Source organism: Lynx canadensis, chromosome C2 (genome assembly GCF_007474595.2).
Source record: "Lynx canadensis isolate LIC74 chromosome C2, mLynCan4.pri.v2, whole genome shotgun sequence".
Lineage (NCBI taxonomy): Eukaryota > Metazoa > Chordata > Mammalia > Carnivora > Felidae > Lynx > Lynx canadensis.
This window is the reverse complement of record NC_044311.2, coordinates 87,979,098-88,000,119: the sequence shown is the minus strand read 5'-3', so window position 1 is coordinate 88,000,119 and position 21,022 is coordinate 87,979,098. Positions and strand designations below refer to the sequence as shown.

At 36.4% G+C, this 21,022-nt stretch overlaps 1 protein-coding gene across 1 annotated transcript in view; it reads right to left on the bottom strand.

The window, feature by feature from the left end:
• The window catches only part of SNX4 (sorting nexin 4), a 71,578-nt gene that overhangs the window by 31,379 nt on the left and 19,177 nt on the right, over nt 1-21,022 (bottom strand). The window contains exons 3-7 of the mRNA XM_030329613.2: nt 17,751-17,886; nt 17,524-17,673; nt 16,996-17,043; nt 11,756-11,811; nt 7,329-7,401 (exon numbers count right to left, since the gene is read on the bottom strand). Of these exons, the coding sequence (XP_030185473.1) occupies nt 7,329-7,401; nt 11,756-11,811; nt 16,996-17,043; nt 17,524-17,673; nt 17,751-17,886 (463 nt within the window). The remainder of the gene's footprint in view (nt 1-7,328; nt 7,402-11,755; nt 11,812-16,995; nt 17,044-17,523; nt 17,674-17,750; nt 17,887-21,022) is intronic.

The window sequence follows — 21,022 nt, the reverse complement described above, 5'->3', positions numbered from 1 at the left end:
AAAATTATCATTTCTAGGGGCGCTTGGGTGGCGCAGTCGGTTAAGCGTCCGATTTCAGCCAGGTCACGATCTCCGGTCTGTGAGTTCGAGCCCCGCGTCAGGCTCTGGGCTGATGGCTCAGAGCCTGGAGCCTGTTTCCGATTCTGTGTCTCCCTCTCTCTCTGCCCCTCCCCCGTTCATGCTCTGTCTCTCTCTGTCCCCAAAAAAATAAACGTTGAAAAAAAAAATTAAAAAAAATTATCATTTCTAGAGAAAAGGAAAAAACAAAAATGACACAGAAATAAAACAGGAATAATTAAAACCTAAAACCATATTAATTCACTGGTCATTGGTAATCAAGAATTTTGGTGCCAGGGAAAAGGGGCTGAACCCAATGATTTAGTCCAGATTGCTATTCGATTTCATTTCTGTTGACAAGTCTTTCTTTCTGAAAACTGACCATCTGACAACTGACATGAAAAGAGTGACACCTAGCATATTCAGTGACAAAAGAAAAAATGGAACAGACTCATTCAATCATTCTACCCAGCTCGGAATCATTTGGAACTGTAAGAATGCCTACTCTATCCTCACTCAAGTAGTAGCTAATTAAATGTGAAAAAGGACACTTTTGGGACATTCTATTAGATGATCTTATTTTGAAAATCTAGACATGCCTAGCTTTTCTTTTCTTTCTTTCGAACTATCTCCTAAGGATTCAAGATTATGGGATTTAAGACTCTTGATACTCACTGCCACAACAGTTTCCAAAGAGCTGCACATTAATATTTTATACTGCCACCATCACTAAATAGTTCACAAATACTAGATATTACCATCTTTATGACTACAAATCAAATGTTGAGTAGTATCTTAATAGCTATAATTAGCATTTTTACAATATTAGCAAACTTAAACATTTTAACAATTAAATTTGATTTTTCCCTAAAGAGGCAGCAGATATTGTAATAGGAAATATGAGATTTGCAGTCAAACAAATGGGAGTTCAAATTCCAGCACCTTCTCACTTTAGGGTTTAACTTTGGAGATTTATTAAACCATGCAAGCCTTGGTATCATACCTTTCTTTTGGAAATGTGGAAATGACTTTCATCACATGACTTTGTGAGGATCAAATGACATTTGTTAGGGTCCTGGCTATAAGCAGGATGACTCAATGAAAATCTGTTCTCTTCTCAATCTTGAATTCATGTCCTCTGTCAATAAACTTTGTAGGCAGTTAAGAGCATGAGCTCTAGAGTCAGACAGACAAAAGAGGAAATTCTGGCTCCACACATCTATTATAGTGTGGTACCACTTTAATTTCTTTTGCCTCTGTTTCCTAATCTACAAAATGGGAACAACAATAATATCTATCTTTAAGGACTATTGTGGGAACTGGGCAAGAATATTATAATATGTGTGAGCACTGGCTGATATACAGTGGTAAATATATGTTAGAAATCAGTATTATCTTTTTGTTATTGTTTACAAAACACATTATTTCATCTGAATCTCATAATTCTATGAATAAGGCACCTTCATATAACAAATATTTATTCAGTACCTACTATGTGCCACGCATATATTCCCATTTTCTAGCAAAGAAACTAACCCTGAAAGGTTACTGAATTTGTCGGGAGGACCCAGTAAATGGCAGAGACAGGTCCAAAGCCAGATCTTCTTGGTCCAAGGCCACCCACCCTTTCCTGTTGTTCTGTTTTGATGTCTTAAATATTTAAGTTTTTAACCGATCTATAACTTATTTTTTGTCTTTTCTACTTTGAAAAGAATTCTCCTTGACAGAAAAGACAATCAAATAATTCTATTTTTTTTTTTTAACGTTTATTTATTTTTGAGACAGAGAGAAACAGAGCATGAACGGGGGAGGATCAGAGAGAGGGAGACACAGAATCTGAAACAGGCTCCGGGCTCTGAGCTGTTAGCACAGAACCCGACGCGGGGCTTGAACTCATGGACCGCGAGATCATGACCTGAGCCGAGGTCAGCTGCTTAACCGACTGAGCCACCCAGGCGCCCCTCAAATAATTCTATTTTCATCTGTTAAGAATTCATCATCTGTCTCAAAAAAATAAATAAAAAATAAATTTAAAAAACCCAATTCATCATCTGTCTCAAGAAGCATCTAAGCCTTCTTGACACTCTGAATGTTACAAAAGGCCCTCCCTGTGGTGCTTTTTGTGTTGTTTGTAGGCTTCTCTCTGCGTTAGGACTTTAACCTTTCATTTTTACTTTTCTGTTACTGTCCATGACTAAATAGCCTTTCTCCCCATTTTAGAACAATAGAAATTTTAGCCAATCAGGGGCACCTGGATGGCTCAACTGGTTAAGCATCCAACTTCGGCTCAGGTCATGATCTCACAATTCATGGGTTCGAGCCCCATGTCGGGGTCTGTGCTGACAAGCTCTGAGCACCGAGCCTGCTTTGGATTCTGTGTCTCCCTCTCTCTCTCTCTGCCCCTCCCATGCTTGCGCTCTCTCTCTCTCTCAAAATTAAATAAACATTCAAAAAAGTTTTTTAAAAAAGAAGAAATTTTAGCCAATCAGAAAGCATCCTGTATCGTTCACTAGCATTTCTCTCACTTACTCAATGAGAATTTCAATTCGACCTATAGATCAAGTGCTGCTTTTCTTTCAATAGCTCAAGCTATCTTTAATGTCAATAAAGTTTCTAAAGTTTTCATCAAGTTTAGAATAGGGGCACCTGGCTGGTTCAGTTGGTAGAGCATGTGACTCTTGATCTCAGGGTTGTGAGTTCGAGCCCCATGTTGGATGTAGAGATTACTTAAAATCTCAAACAAACAAATAAAAAAAGTTTAGGATAAATACCTATACCCAGAATTCTCTTACTTATGTATTACAAACTCTTTGATGACAAAGCTGTTTTCTTTAAACATTTTTTTCACATATAAATTATTAACCAGTTCTCCCAGGCTGGTTATAATTAAATTCAAGAATCAATTTATCTTAACTATAGAGAACAAACTGATGGTTACCAGAAGGGAGGTGAATGGGGGGGATGGGTAAAATAGGTGATGGGATTAAGGAGTGTACTTGTCGTGATGAGCACTGGGTGACATACAGAATTGCTGAATCACTATACTGTACACCTGAAACTAATATAACACTACAAGTTAACTATACTGGAATTTAAAATAAAATAAAAGTGGCTCTGGTCATGATCTCACAGTTTGGGAGTTCGAGCCCCGTGTCAGGCTCTGTGCTGACAGTTCAGAGCCTGGAGCCTGCTTCAGATTTTGTGTCTGCCCCTCCCCTGCTGGCATTCTGTCTGTCTCTCTCTCAAAAAATAAATAAATAAATAAACCTTAAATTTTTTAAAATAAAATAAGCAATTTATCTGTTTTTTCAGATATTTTTAAACATAAAAATGTCAGCATATACATTCGTTTGTTCATTCATTCAATGACTAGATAATGAATGTCTACTATGAGTTGGGCATTGTTCCAGGGATTTAGCAGTGAGAAAACAAAGCTGCTCTTGTGGAGCTCACATACACTAGTAGGGGAGATAATTAACAGATTAATCCAGAATACAATGTCAGATAGTGTTGTTATAAATAGCAATGACAGAATATGAAAAATGACAGAAAATGATAGAAAACTGCATCTTATTTCATGCAAGATTCCCAAGATAGATTTCTCTGAGGAGGCATCTAAGGCAAGAAATGAATGGCAAAAGAGAACAAGCCAAGAGAGGTTCTTGAAGGTGGGGCATGTGGGAAAAGTGATACAAGCATGGGGAAGAGCAAATAAAAGTCCTAGGGCAGAAACAAGTTTGGTATGGTTAAAATTTCCCATAATCTTTAAAGGTTATTAAATATTAACCACTTTTAAAAATATACTTTCAGCAGAAAGTCAGACATAATCACTATCGTATCATGCCTTATGACAATTTTCTCGTTTTATGAAAGCAATCACATAAACCTCCCTTCAGGACACAATCTGACAACGACAGTCCTGCCTCCCTCCTTAAGGTCTCACTTAAATGCACTCCCTATGCTTCATGGATTTTCTGAGTGTTTACCTGTTACACTCTGTTCAATTCACCACTCATCTCTGAGATTTCTGATAAATCTGAGTCTAGCTGGTTTTTCTGCTTTGTCCTTTAGTTTCTTCTGGGTCTGAACACTGTTTGAGAGCTTCTCAATACTTGGGGTTAGCCATGTGACTGTGTAATAGTGTACCTCTGCCTACTCCAACTCTCAGAACTGCTGACCCTGCTGTTAAACAAAGCTTTCTACAGTGCCCTCCGCCCTTCCTTTTGGTTGAAGGCCTTTAAAAAGATACAGCGTTAACAATCCCTACCAAAGTAACACCACCATTCTTCACAGAGCTACAACAAACAATCCTAAAATTTGCATGAAACCAGAAAAGACCCCAAATAGCCAAAGCAATCCTGAAAAAGAAAACCAAAGCTGGAGGCATCACAATCCCAGACTTCAAGCTATATTACAAAGCTGTAATCATCAAGACAGTACGGTACTGGCACAAGAACAGACACTCAGATCAATGGAACAGAACAGAGAACCCAGAAATGGACCCACAAACATATGGCCAACTAATCTTTGACAAAGCAGGAAAAAATATCCAATGGAACGACAGTCTCTTCAGCAAACGGTAATTGGGAAAACTGGACAGTGACATGCAGTAAAATGAACCTGGATCACTTTCTTACCCCATACACAAAAATAAACTCAAAATGGATGAAAGACCTAAATGTAAGACAGGAAGCCATCAAAATCCTCAAGAAAAAAGCAGGCAGAAACCTTTATGACCTCGGCAGTAACAACTTCTTACTTGACATGTCTCCTGAGGCAAGGGAAACAAAAGCAAAAATGAACTACTGGGACCTCATCAAAATAAAAAGCTTCTGCACAGCGAAGGAAACAATCAAACTAAAAGGCAACCAATGGAATGAGAGAAGATTTTTGCAAATGATATAGCAGATAAAGGGTTAGTATCCAAAATCTATAAAGAACATATCAAACTCAACACCCAAAAAAGCAAATAATCCAGTGAAGAAATGGGCAAAAGACATGAATAGACACTTCTCCAAAGAAGACATCCAGATGGCAAACTGACACATGAAAGATGCTCAACATCACTCATCATCAGGGAAAATACCTATCAAAACCACAATGAGATATCACCTCACACCTGTCAGAATGGCTAGCATTAACAACTCAGGCAACAACAGATGTTGGCGAGTATGTGGAGAAAGAGGATCTCTTTTGCACTGCTGGTGGGAATGTAAACTGGTGCAGCCACTCTGGAACACAGTATGGAGGTTCCTCAAAAAATTAAAAATAAAACTACCTTATGACCCAGCAATTGCACTACTAGGTATTTATCCAAAGGATACAGGTGTGCTATTTCGAAGAGGCAAAGCACTCTAATGTTTATAGCTGCGTTAATGACAATAGCCAAAGTATGGAAAGAGCCCAAATGTCCATCGACGGTTGAATAAAGATGATGTGATGTATATACACACACACACACACACACACACACACACACACACATACACAATGCAATATTACTCAGCAATCAAAAGAAATGAAATCTTGCCTTTTGCAACAATGTGGATAGAACTAGGGTGTATTATGCTAAACGAAATTAGTCAGAGAAAGACAAATATCACTTTGACTTCATTCATATGTGGAATCTAATACACAAAACAGATGAACATAAGGGAAGGGAAGTAAAAATAATATAAAAACAGGGAAGGGGATAAACCATAAGAGACTCTTAAATACAGAGAACAAACTGAGGGTTGCTGGAGGCATTTTGGGTGGGGGGATGCCCTAACTGGGCAAGGGGCATTAAGGAGGACACTAGTTGGGATGAGCACTGGGTTTTATATGTAGGTGATGAATCACTGGATTCTACTCCTGAAATCATCACTGCACTGTATGTTAACTAACCTGATGTAAATTTTTAAAAATTTAATAAATTTTAAATAAACAAATCAATTTTTAAAGATATAAAGAAATAAAAAGACACAGCTTCCATAATCAGCCAGACCTCTAATTTAAATAGATTCTCAGGGCGCCTGGGTGGTTCAGTTGGTTAAGCGTCCAACTTTGGCTCAGGTCATGATCTCATGGTTTGTGAGTTCGAGCCCCACATCAGACTCTGTGTTGACAGCTTGGAGCCTGTAGCCTGGTTTGGATGCTGTGTCTCCCTCTCTGTCAACCCTTCCCCTGCTCATGCTCTCTTGAAAATAAACAAACACTAAAAAAATTTTTTTTCTCATTTTTTCTAAAAAATAGATTCTCGAAGGTTTCTAACATAAAAGTCAAAGCTGTATGAATTATTCTTCCAGTCTTCTGGGGTGTCTAGACACATGTCCTCTTCCCCAACCTTTCAACAAGCAGTGTCTAGTTACCTTATAAACCCAGTTTCCCAGTACCCAGTTCTTGACGCTAGCCTACTAATTCTCACATGGACCTTTTATTAGAAAGTATCTTATAATTTATTTAAGAGGTCTAATGGTACTCTGAATGGTTAAACAGGAAATTGGGCCAATATAAAGACTTCAGGAAGGATTTTCTTCCCCTTATTTTAATACTTTTTACTATGGTAATCTTCAGAGAACAGAATATATTTCCATTTCGCAACACCTACTACCTTCAACAATTATTATATGGCTAATCAAGTTTCATATAAACTGCCCCCACTTTCCACTCTTCACCACTCTCATTAAAACAAATCCCAGATAATATATTCCACAAGGATTCCAATCAGCATAAATGTGATCCTAGACCTGGTAACCCAGGGTCTTTCAAAGTTTTTAGCAAGTTCTAAGGGTTCCATGTCTACCACAGCCAAACTATAGGGCTAAGTACAGTGATTATGCCTCAATTTTTAGTTTGTCATGGCAAACCATTACCCCAAATAAGTTTATTTAGGACAATTTAAGAGTACAGACACAAGATGGCCTAACATATATAAACTTTTTCACAGACCTTTAAAACAACCTTGAAAGCATAAAGATATTATTACATGTAGATCTAAACTCCCACACTTATTTAATTATATTCCAACACTGAAATGGTAGGCCTTTTCACAAGAAGTCAAAACAACCATATACAAACTACAGAGAAAACAACAGTTAAAATGCTTCAAGCTGTCTATACCAGAGAACATTTCATATATTTTTTTAAATGCAGTTTGGATGATGAACATGCCAAATTTAAATGCAAGAATCAGCTATTTATCATAAATACCATCCATTACTTAAAAACGTGATTAGGTGAGAAGCACATCCTTATAAATGTGCATCAAAAAGCTCCTGGGGACCACTTACAGCTCTGACTCGAAGAAGATGTGAGATGACAGACTGTAGTTCATCACTGTAGTGTTTTAGTTCAGTAAATCTCCTGAAACAGGAAACAAGGGAAACATCATTTTTTTTCTCATGGAAACAAGTCAAAAACTGAAAGACAAAAACAGCAGTTCTTGAGAATAATGAAACTGATTCTATTTAACCATATGCTGGCCTTATGCACACACCAATACAAATTCAAATTCAATACAAATTCAAATACAAATTCAAAAAATTCTAAAATAAAGCAACCATATTTTCTTTTGGTATTACTAAAGACAAGAAAAATACTTCATAATTTATACTGTGGAACTGAGATAAAGATAAAAGTTATATGAAAAGTTACTTGAAAACAAAAAACAGGACAAAAACTTATGGTGCTAAAAAATGTTCTGATGCAACCATAAACTCATGGTCTCTAACCTCAATCTTCATGCTGATCAATAATCTTTGTTTCCCTAATCTAGTAACTACAGTTCTGCAAAAAGACCTGAAATTTCTGATACCACCACCTATCACTCTCCAACCAGGCTTCACAAATTAAACACAAGCCATTAGTAGGAACCACCTCCACCTCTATCTCCTGCCAGTAAACATATCTACATCTATTATTTCTTCCTTCCCTCTAAGATCCTTCTTCCCATCAATACTCTAGACTCTATCCCAGCTACACCCCATATTCCTATTTTCTAAATTCCTCTCTCTGCAAGCTCCTTCTCATTAGCATATCAATTAACTCTCCTATATTAAAACACATACATATATTCCCTTGACAACACATCCAACTGTTAACACTCTCATCCCCAGCCATTTCACAGGCACACTTTAACAAGGTACTCTCTCTAGCAACAGTCACTTCCCATGCACCGTGCGGCCCACTGCAATCTAGTTTTGCCTCCAACACCAGCAGAGAAATACTCCTGACAAACTCACTAACTATTCTCATGTTGCTTAAAACCCAACAACAGACTTTAGTCCTCATCTTTCTTGATCCTTTCAGCAAGGTAACAGCTAACCTCACCCTCCTCCCAACTTCAGCATGCAAAGAGGCCCTGAAGTGTCAGAAACACTAAGGAGGGCCTCTCAGTAGGACAAGTGTGTGAACAAGCAAAACTGTACACAAAGGCCCTAGAGGGACTCAAGAATCTGAAGGTAAAACCCAAATAAGTCAAATGGTGCTAATCTTCAGATTATACTTTGGAAAACACCCTCAAGGCGTTAGCACTCCTTAGGGTCCAATCCTGGGTCCTCAGCCATCTTAATCAATCTTTCAATCTATACATTTCATGTGACTTACCATTCACAAAGCTTCACAGTTATGGTGTACGTGTTACTGAATTCCAAATGTCTACCTCCTGCCCGAATCTCTCTCCTAAACACCAGACCTTTGTACTTTTACATATCTAGAGCTTAACTTATCTTCCCCTGTCCCTCCCAAAACCCTCTTCCCTATGTTCCCTAGCATTCTAAAGAAGAAAACCTGGGTGCCACCTATATTTCCTGCCCCTCTTTTGCCCCATTCATTCTACTAATCACTTGGTCTACCTCCTAATATTGACAAATATTGTCTAAATATTGCCACATAAAAGTAGAAGACTCATCTCCAAAAGTAGAAGGTTCATCTCCAAACTGCTCTTAGTCTAGTTTGAAGAAATATATTTTATTTCAAAATTATTTATTTATTTATTTATTTATTTATTTATTTATTTTCTAGTAATCTCCACACCCAACATATGAGTAAACTTACAACCTCAATCAAGAGCCACATGCTCTTCCGACTGAGCCAGCCAGGCACCCCAGTTTGAAAAAATATAAACATGCATGAAGATAGTATCATTTTGGTAATCCCAACAATCTTTCCGGTTTTCTACATTTTAAGAAAGGGCAGAATAAAAGTATTTTAGTGCTGTAAACTATTTTAGTAACAGTATGAATAATAATTATATATTGGGCCAGCTAGACCCACTATATAAAATACATGTAATATATAATATAGCTAGAACAGAGATTCTGTACGTGAAGAATCTGGCTTAACAACGAATGGCATGAAGGCACCTGGCTGGCTCAGTAGAAGGAGTATGTGATTCTCTGGGGTTTTTTTCTTTAATTTTATTTATTTATTCTGACAGAGAGAGTGAGAAAGGGAGGGCGAGAGAGAGAGAGAGAGAGAGAGAGAGAGAGAGAAGATCTTAAACAGGATCTGTGTTGCCAGCCCAGAGTGCAACACAAGGCTCAAACTAATGAACCATGAGATAATGACCTGAGCCGAAACCAAGAGTCGGCTGCTCAACAGACTGAGCCATTCAAGCACCCCAGGAGTATGTGACTCTTGATCTCGCGTCATTAGTTTGAGTCCCATGTTGAGTATAGAGATTACTTAAAAATAAATAAAACTTAAAAAAAAAAAAAACGATATAGATAATTCTCTTAACTAGAACTTAAAGCAAACAAATTCTATTACTAATTATACATTAACTACACACTTTAACAAGAACAGGGGCAAAATTGCTTTGGTTATGTTACTGTTCATATCAAATTTAAAATTCCATATATAATATGGTTATTAAATAAAATTTTATAATCCAGAAACCTAGTTAGGTCAGAAAAGGGAAGATAAACATTCAATTGATAAAATATTTTTCACTAAATTGAAAAACATTCAAGACAAAATATTAATATTACAATATTAATTAATAATAGTCTCATCTACATGCTCCTCTAGTGAATGCACATTCACCAAAGTCATAAAGCTAGCTTACTAGGTTTTTCAAAGAGGTTGACTTAAAATTTTAGTTCTTTATCTAAAGAGCGTCTCTTATATACCATACCCGTCATTATAACCCTTACAGTGGAACCTTAAATGCATATTACTAAGTGAAAAAAGCCTATCTGAAAAGGTTACACACCGTATATGACATTCTATAAAAGGCAAAACTATGGAGATTACTGGTTGCCAGGGGCTGGGATGGAGGGATAAACAGGCAGAGCACAGAGGATTTTTAGGACACTGAAAATACTTTGGAGTTTTTTTTTTTTTTTGGTGGGGGTGGGAGGGTCTTGGTGTTGTTTTTTGTTTAAATTTCAAGTGGGTTCCATACCCAACACAGGGCTTGAATTCATGACCCTGAGATTAAGAGTCACGTGCTCTACCAAGTGAGCCAACCAGGCACCCCAGCCCCAGGACAGTTAAAATACCTTATATGATACTATTAATGATGGACATATGCCATTATACATTTGTCATAATATACAACACCAAGAGTGAACCCTAATGTAACGTCTTCAGGTGATAACAGTGTCTTAATATAGGTTCATCGATTATAACAAATGTACCATTCTGGTGGGGGATATTAACAGTGGGGGTGACTGTGCATGTGTGGGGGCAGAGGATATATATGGGAGCTCGGTGCTGTCCATTCAATTTTTCCATAAAACTAAATAGAACTCCTCTAAAAAAGTCTATTAAAAAAAAACAAAAAACTTCAGTGGTTACCATCACAATTTCCTGTTTACCAAAACTTTAAATATTTATATTTTATATTCAAAATTTATATTAAAAACCAAATACATAATTTCTAAAGTCAGGCATAATATATTATCAGACTATGCAAACCCAGCCTTTGGTAAGAATTTACACCACATAGAAATTAATGTTGAAGGCTTAACTAGAGAAATTCTAACACAACTCATGAACTTGGCAGCCAAAAATGCAAAAGCCTAATCTGCTCAAACACCTTTCTAATTGAAAAGTTCAGCTGAATCAAAGGCCAGGTAAAGGTCCATATAATGAAAAGTCTGAATTACCCACCTAATTCAGAGAATGAGTAAAACCAAAATCTTAAGAAATGCCTAGGAACCACCCTAAGGACATTTTATTGTGAATGCATGGGTTTCCTTAAATAGAGAAATGGTCTCATCACAAACACCTAACATTAATGAAGTCAAGTAATTGTCATACAGATACATCTCCATGAAATTATTCCACTAGTATGCATTTATCTATCAAGTTTTCTTGGTGTACAAAGTAGTTTATTATTAAATATATATAATACATATAATCTTCTTGAACTTTGTACATATTTGATAAGCAAAGCCATATAAGGAAAACTATTTCATATGAAATTAAAAATTACTTCTCCCATTTTTCTGATATCTTCAACAACATTTTTAATAAATCCTTCTAGGAAAAAACAGCGGTTTAATTTTCTGATACTTCAGTTACTTGCAACCTTAAACCTAATTAAGTTACCAAATCTCAAAATCAGTTTTAGACTGTAAAAGGATTTCAGTAATGTGAATTATTATTTAAATTAGTAAATAAAGTGCATACATTCAGAAATGAAAAATTAAATAAATTGATAGACATCATTCAAAACAACATTGTAACTGTTATTAAAACAAAACCTTACTTGTCTGGGTTTTTCACTCTGAATGTTGCATTAAGCGCTTTTAACCTGGAGTCTGCCTGGAAAAAATAATTTGTTCACTTAATACAATTACATTTCAGGGTATAAATCCAAACAGTTTTACTTTCCCTTTAGAATTAAGATGCTCAAATACAGTTTTCTTCATATCATTTGTCAAACACATTAAACATATCTAAAAAAAACAGCAAAGTCGTTATTTCTGAAAACACTACAAAAACAGTGTTAAAAATTAAACTGAATAACATGGCATTCAATGATACCAAAGTAAAACAATTATAAACATCACTCTATTAACAGGTATCTATCTATCTATCTATCTATCTATCTACACACACACACAGCTCTGCATTATTGTAACTCAGGATAAATCACATGGAAGAAGTAGTTTACCTTTCTCTAAATCAAGAAAAGGAATGATAAACTAAATAAAACGACTGCTCTGAAGCATATACATTACTGCAGGTAGTTCCCAGGAATCCACACCAAATGTACATTGGTTTTTTTCATTTTCACGATCACTATTTTAAAAAAGGAAGAACTGAGGCACCTGGATGGCTCAGTAGGTTAAGTGCCTGACTTCGGCTCAGGTCATGATCTCGCAGTTTGTGAATTCAAGCCCTGCACTGGGCTCCTGCTGACAGCTTGGGGCCTGGAGCCTGCTTCGGATTCTGTGTCTCCCTCTCTCTCTGCCCCTCCCCTGCTCATGCTCTCTCAAAAATAAACATCAAAAAAAATGTTTTTAAACAAAAGAACTATGGAAATGCCTATACTAAATACTACATACTAAATAAAGTAAAACATGTGAGATGAAATCAAATTACTTTCTAGCTGACAGAAAATGTTACAACACAACCTTTTTTAAAAATTTTTTTAAATGTTTATTTTTGAGAGGGACAGAACATGAGCGGGAGAGCAGAAAGAGCCAGAGATACAGAATCCATAGCAGGCTCCAGGCTCTGAGCTGTCAGTGCAGAGCCTGATGCAGGGCTCGAACCCACAAACTGTGAGACCATGACTTGAGCCCAATCGGACACTTAACTGACTGAGCCACCCAGGCACCCCAAGAAAACAAAACTTTTTAACTATTTTTTAAAACTTTTTAACTATCTTTACTTACTCTAGATAATTGCTCTCAAAGGAGGAACAGAGGGATCAGCACTAAATAATAATTGCATTCTATAAAATTTATACTTAATATATCCAAGTCATAGCCAAACTCCACACACACAGAAAAGAAAAGAAAAGAAAAGAAAAGAAAAGAAAAGAAAAGAAGAAAAAACACTAAATTATGTTTCTGACCAGGCACAGAAACTACATAAAAGGTGGTTCAATCAGGAATCAATTTTTTTAATGTTTCATTTATTTTTAAGAGAGAGAGAGAGAGAGAGAGAGAGAGACAGAGTGTGAGTGGGGGAGGGGCAGAGAGAGAGGGAGACACAGAATCTGAACCATGTTCCAGGCTCTGAGCTGTCAGCACAGAGCCCAACGCGAGGCATGAACCCATGAGCCGTGGGATCATGACCTGAGCCAAAGTCAAATGGTTAACCGACTGAGCCACCCAGGTGCCCCCATTTTTTTTTTTTTTTAAGAGAGAACGTGAGCAAGGGAGAGGGGCAGAGGTAGAGGGAGCGAATCCCAATTAGGCTCTGCATTCAGTGCAGAGTCCAACATGGGGCTCAATCCCACAACCCTGGGATCATGACCTAGGCTGAAATCAAGAATCAGACACTCAACTGACTGAACCACCTAGGTGCCCCAGTTTCACTCCACCTTACTGTATCTCCTTTAAAACAGTACTACTTGAAATCATCTTAGTTGTTTACTTGTTTCTTAGCTGCCCACTAGAAGAGCCGTAAGAAAGCACAACGTGAATGGTGCTCCTGGAGTTATACAATGCCTGCCATGGCAATACGTTATTTAATCTGTTTTGTTCATTGCTATATCCCAGTGCCTCACAAAGCGTGGCACAAGACCATCATGCAGGAGGTATCGACTGAATAAAAAATAACCCCAACTATTCTACAGCTCCGACTATCTTCCTTCCCATGTTCTCTGTTAGTCCCACTTCTTCTTTTCCAGTTCCTATTAAATATTTTACTTTCCTTATGCTGGATCTTGTCTTCCCTTTGTTATTTCATTTTCTGATTCTTCTCTTCCCCCACACCTTGCCTAGTAAGCCACTACCCAGCTTGGGCCTCTCTAATGTTCCTCTTCCCTGGCCCCCAAGTTGACTCCACCGCAAGGTTCTTTATTCCTGTCTCAGCTCAAATGTTATCTCTTCAACCATGTGACCCAGTTTACCCAGGAAAGTCCTGGTTTATGCTTGTTGTCCTAAATTCATTATTAATAGGACCCCTTTTTACTCTCAAAAGAGTCCCATTAGAATAATAAATCTTATGGTCACCTATCTCAAAAAAATCCTTGAAAACAAAAATTCTGTACCATCATACCCTTTAACAATACCCTTTAAAGTATCTTACTGATTTAAACATTAATTTAATGTCTCTACTACAATATAAGCTCGATAAGAATAAGGGAGTTTATGTTTTCAGCTCATTCACTACTGTTTCCACAGCACCTAGAAGAGCACCTGACACTCTGTAGGCACCCAGCAACAGTGGCTCTCTGAGAACTTCCGTGTAATATACAGATTAGCAGAAATTTTAAAGTTTATTTATTTTGAGAGAGTGAGCGAGCAAGCAGGGGAGAGGGGCAAAGGGGGAGGGAGGGTGAGAGAGAGAAACAGATAGAAAAGAGAATCTCAAGCCAGCTCCACGCTCAGCAGAGAGCCCAATGCAGGGGCTCAATCCCACAACTGTGAGATCAGGACCTAGGCCTCAACCAACTGAACCACCCAGGTGCCTCTAGCAGAAATTTTCGAAGTCTGGACTATGGGCATTGGCAGGCTCTACTCCAAGCAACAGACAGGGTCCTGGATTCTCTGAGTTAACCTAAATTCATTTAAGATCTGGGCATATGGATGACACTTTCATGACAGTAACTTACTGAGTTAATGGAGTTAAAACAGTATCACCTTATTCTAAATCAACTAGTTTATATGTTCGCTACTCTAAACTCTTTGCTCTCCTTTTACTGAATTGGTTAACATGAATATTTATATAAATACACAAGACAAAGAACACCAACACAGAGCAGTGATGAAGAGTTAGTGCTCATGTTTGTATTAAATACAGCACTGATAAAAACACAGATTTTTATAATTATCTTGCTGGGTAAAATAATTAAATATTTTTAAGAAAATATTAATCTAGTAGGCCAAAACTACATATTAAATTAAACGTGTGTGAGAAAAGGAAAACTAAAGTAAGGTGACATTTCAATCTGAGAATGACAATCCAAAGGCCAAGGTTAAAATATAAATATTTGGTCTGATTCAGAACAATCTTTTTTTCACAGAAATAGTTTCCAATACTTCCTTTACCAACCAATTTTACATAATTACAAAATTTATAACCAAACACAGAGGTAACATGGGATAATAACACACACACACACACATATATATACAAACCTCACATACATGTTTGTGTATATGCATGTACGCACGTACATATATGTGTGAGGTGGTCTAAAAACATTCTATCTTACAACAAAACTTAAAATAAGAAACAGTCACAACAAAATAAGGAATACAGCAGGATGTAAGGATTTCTAAACTCTCCTCATAACATCTTATTTTCTGCTCCATTTAAAAGCCTGATTTCAAATTATTAATACTGCACATTAAGTATTACCTTTCAAAGACTTTCTAAAAGTGAAACTGAGGTTATACCATAAGGCAACCCAAACATGAAACATTTTAACTAAACTCTTAAATAGCACCTATACACAAGATTCAATGCACTCAGTAAACAGCATAGTCTATATAGATGGAAGAAACTCCAGAGCTTTTTCAAAGTCACCAAAGTCATGGCCAAAACCTAGGTGCAAGGACAAATGATTGCTGATTTCTAAACTAGTGACTAAATCTTGACTATTACATAAAGAGAAGTCACCAAAACAACTATGTTTTACTTTTCTCTTTTCCTTAATATCAGATGCTAACATCTTGGACTAGTTCTCAGAAAACCCTATCAAAATATAAACATTTTTCAAAGTTTTGAGTTATTTCAAATCCAACTCTAAATTAAAATTCAAGTATTCTGAGTGCCATAAAGTAATGAATTATAGCCAAGAAGATTCTAATGTTTTCATGCAACCTGCCAACAAAATGTTTATAAATTAGAATCGGCTTATGACAGAATTAGATACTTGATTATATTTTCCATGCAGAAACAAATTTTTCTCTTTCTAGTTTTTTGTGCTAAATTTCAAATACCTATGTGCCAATACATAAATCTCCAGGGGGTGTTTTCAAAACTACTATAAAGACATTTTGTTCTTGTTGCCAAGACCTATTGAACTTTTGTTACTGTACTATCATATGAATTGTTTTATAAATTTATAGATTATATAAATTTACATTACATTTTTCTACTTACCTACTCAGTTTACAGAAGAGATGAAAACTTTAAAAATTTGCCAATATTACATTACTTTGGGGGACGATAGGGAGAGTAGACAGGAATTAGGGTGGCCATCTCACCATACCTTATTTTTCAATTTTTAGATAACAATTTCATTCCCAAACACTAATTATAATTACTAAATTTGAAAAGCTGTGTCACTAACGGATACCAATTCAAAATGACTCCTATGCCCAAAGATGACCACCACATCCCAGCAGACAGAAGCAGCACGATGCATGGCTCATCTTCTAGTCTGCTCTGACTGGGAAACCCAAGCTCAATTCTTCAGAACTGTCTTTCATATCTGATAAAGAATGAGCAAGTGTGTGCACAAGAATTGGAGTGGCAGTGGTAAAGACAGCGGGAGTAGAAAAAAAAAAAAAAAGATGCAAAGTGTATGAGTATACTGCAGGAAAAATCTACAGTTTGTGTCTCAATTACTGCTTCAAAATACTCCTTCCCAATAGAATGAAATTCATAAATATGCCCTCTATAATCTCACTAGTAACTAAAATTACACAAATCCAAAGTGAATTCACAGTGTTTCTTTGAAAACCTTACCAATGATATTAGATGCAAAGCCAATTTCCAACATTCGTTCATTCAATAAATACCAAGTACGCACGAAGTGCAAGGCACTGTGCTAGGAATTGTAAAGGAACTTGTCAAATTATTTCATACAAATTTTCTTACCTTCAGTTGAAACCCAGTTTCATTCACGGTCTCCTTCCAGTTACCTTCCTAAAAATTAATTTTAGAAATCATTGCAAAAAAACAAAAACAAAAACAAAAACAAAAACGTAAGGAATACTCCAAATAAAATAGATTAAGCATCTACTATTCTGTTATTCTTTCAGGGGAGACCAGAGAAGGGTTAAAAAAAAGAATTCATTTCTAAGTTAAATATACAATCCAGATTTCAAAAGATTACCAAAAGATGGACCCAAGAGTTTATAGATCTGGGCCTCAAAAAACTAAACACTAACTTTGATATCATTTAAGTGATGCCAGAAAGTACCATCTTTAGTATCCTTAAGTATAAAAATGTTAGCCAAAGAGTGATATAACCCAATAATTTTGAAATCAAAACAAATTTAAAAACACAATTAAATGAATGTATATTAATAAAGCTGCTCCAAAAAGATTCTTAAGCATAAGCATTCTACAGTTTAAAAGAAAAAAATAAAATGAATTTTTTTTTGAAGACTTAAAGAAAGATACCTGTGTTAAAAACAAATAGAAGATTTTGTCTCTACAAAGGATGGGATGTGAGGCAACTCTCAAAAGAAAGTTTTCTAAACCAATCCGTCGTCTTTCCACAAAATCCGGGTCCATGTTGTCAGCAGAGAGTTTATGCCAAACAAATTCTGCCTAGGTAAACAAAACAATCATGAAGCATAATCTCAATGCTAAATACTTTTGAACTGTACTGCTGTTTCATTTCTTACCCTTTTCTCTGGTAGAGGTGGCACAACAATATGTGGATAGTAAACTAAAAGGTAGTTTCTCAACAATTCAAATTCACTATACCGCCTCCATAGTGAATCTGTTAGGACGCTTTGACCATCAGTATGTTCAACTGACCTGAAAAGGAACAGAATAAGATCTCTATTATTTATTAAAAATACAAATACAGCCCAAATTTCCATCAATGGATGAATGGATAAAGAAAATGTGGTGTATATATATACAATGGAGTGTTACTCGGCAATCAAAAAGAATGAAATCTTGTCATTTACAACTACGTGGATGGAACTGGAGGGTATTATGCTAAGCGAAATTAGTCAGAGAAAGACAAATATCATACGACTTCACTCAAATGAGGACATTAAGATACAAAACAGATGAACATAAGGGAAGGGAAGCAAAAATAATATAAAAACGGGAACAAAACATAAGAGACTCTTAAATATGGAGAACAGAGAACTACTGGAGGGGTTGTGGGAAGGGGGATGGGCTAAATGGGTAAAGGGCACTAAGGAATCTAGCCCCGAAATCACTGTTGCACTATATGCTAACTAACTTGGATATAAATTTAAAAAATAAATTCAAAAATATATCTATCTGGGGCGCCTGGGTGGCTCAGTTGGTTAAGCGTCCGACTTCGGCTCAGGTCATGATCTCGCGGATCATGAGTTCAAGCCTCGCGTCGGGCTCTGTGCTGACAGCTCAGAGCCTGGAGCCTGTTTCCGATTCTGTGTCTCCCTCTCTCTCTCTGACCCTCCCCCGTTCATGCTCTGTCTCTCTCTGTCTCTAAAATAAATAAACGTTTAAAAAATAAAAATAAAAATAAACAAACATAAAAAAATCTTAAAAAAAAGAATAGTATCTAAAAATATATATATATATACACACACATATATATGTGTATATATATATACATACACATATATATGTGTGTGTATATATATATATATACATATGTGTATATATATATATACACATATATATGTGTGTGTGTGTATATATATATCTGGATTAGCAATCCCTATCATAATAACACCAGCATTCTTCACAAAGCTAGAACAATCCTAAAATTTGTACAAAACCAGAAAAGACCCCAAATGGCCAAAGCAATCCTGAAAAGGAGAACCAAAGCTGGAAGCATCACAATCCCGGACTTCAAGCTGTATTACAAAGCTGTAATCAAGACAGTATGGTACTGGCACAAGAACAGACACTCAGATCAATGGAACAGAATAGAGAACCAGAAATGGACCCACAAACATATGGCCGCCTAATCTTTGACAAACCAATGGAATAAAGACAGTCTCTCCAGCAAATGGTTATTGGGAAAACTGGACAGTGACATGCAGAAAAATGAACCTGGACCACTTTCTTACACCATACACAAACTCAAAATGGATGAAAGACTTAAACATAAGACAGGAAGCCATCAAAATCCTAGAGAAGAAAGCAGGCAAAAACCTCTTTGACCTTGGCTGCAGCAACTTCTTACTTGATATGTCTCCAGAGGCAAGGGAAACAAAAGCAAAAATAAACTATTGGGACCTCATCAAAATAAAAAGCTTCTGCACAGCAAAGGAAACAATCAGCAAAATTAAAAGGCAACCAATGGAATGGGAAAAGATATTTGCAAATGACACACCAGATAAACAGTTAGTATCTAAAATTTATAAAGAACTTATCAAACTCAACACCCAAAAAACAAATAATCCAGTGAAGAAATGGGCAAAAGACATGAATAGACACTTCTCCAAAGAAGACATCCAGATGGCAAACCGACACATGAAAAGACGCTCAACATCACTCATCATCAGGAAATACAAATCAAGACCACAATGAGATACTACCTCACACCCTTCAGAATAGCTAAAATTAACAACTGAGTCAACAACAGAAGTTGACGAGGATGCAGAGAAAGAGGAACCCTTTTGCACTGCTGGTGGGCATGCAAACTGGTGTAGCCACTCTGGAAAACAGTATGGAGGTTCCTCAAAAAATTAAAAATAAAACTACCCTATGACCCAGCAATTGCACTACTAGGTATTTACCCAAAGGATACAGGTGTGCTGTTTCAAAGAAGCACAGCACTCCAATGTTTATAGCAGCACTATCGACAATAGCCTAAGTATGAAATGAACCCAAATGTCCATCAATGGATGAATGCATAAAAAAGATGTGGTGTATATATATATATGTGTGTATGTATATATATATATATATATATATATATATAATATAATACACACACACACACACATATATATATACAATGGACTATTATTTGGCAATCAAAAGGAATGAAATCTTGCCACTTGCAACAACATGGATGGAACTAGAGGGTATTATGCTAAGCGATATTAGTCAGTCAGAGAAAGACAAACATCATACGACTTCACTCATATGAGGACTTAAAGATACGAAACGAACATAAGGGAAGGGAAGCAAAAATAATACAAAAACAGAGGGGGATAAAACATAACAGACTCAAATACAGAGAACAAACAGAGGGTTGCTAGAGGGATTGAGGGAGGGGGGATGGGCTAAATGGGTAAGGGGCATTAAGGAATCTACTCCTGAAATCATTGTTGTACTATATGCTAACTTGGATATAAATTTAAAAATAATTAAAAAAACAAAAACAAAAAAAACACCTGAAGCTTTGCTTAAAAAAATGTAAATTCCTGGACCTCACCCAAAACCCTGTAGCAAGTGATTCCTATGTACTTTAAAGTTTAAAAACCATGCGGTTTTCTTTTGTATGTGGTTATTTTTTTTTTTATGATTTTATTTTTAAGTAATCTTTACACCCAATGTGGGATTGAATTTACAACCTCGAGATCAACAGTCACATGCTCCACCAATTGAACCAGCCAGGAACCCCTAAGAACCACTGTTTTGTTTTGTTTTTAATTGTAAAATCCATTTTATTTTTTTTAACTTTTTTATTTTTTAAAATTTACATCCAAATTAGTTAGCATATAGTGAAGCAATGATTTCAGGAGTAGATTCCTTAATGCCCCTTACTCATTTAGCCCATCCCCCCTCCCACAACCCCTCCAGCAACCCTCAGTACGTTCTCCATATTCTCTTCTGTTTTGTTCCCCTCCCTGTTTTTATATTATTTTTGTTTCCCTTCCCTTATATTCATCTGTTTTGTGTCTTATTTTTTTTTTAATTTTTTTTTTTCAACGTTTATTTATTTTTGGGACAGAGAGAGACAGAGCATGAACGGGGGAGGGGCAGAGAGAGAGGG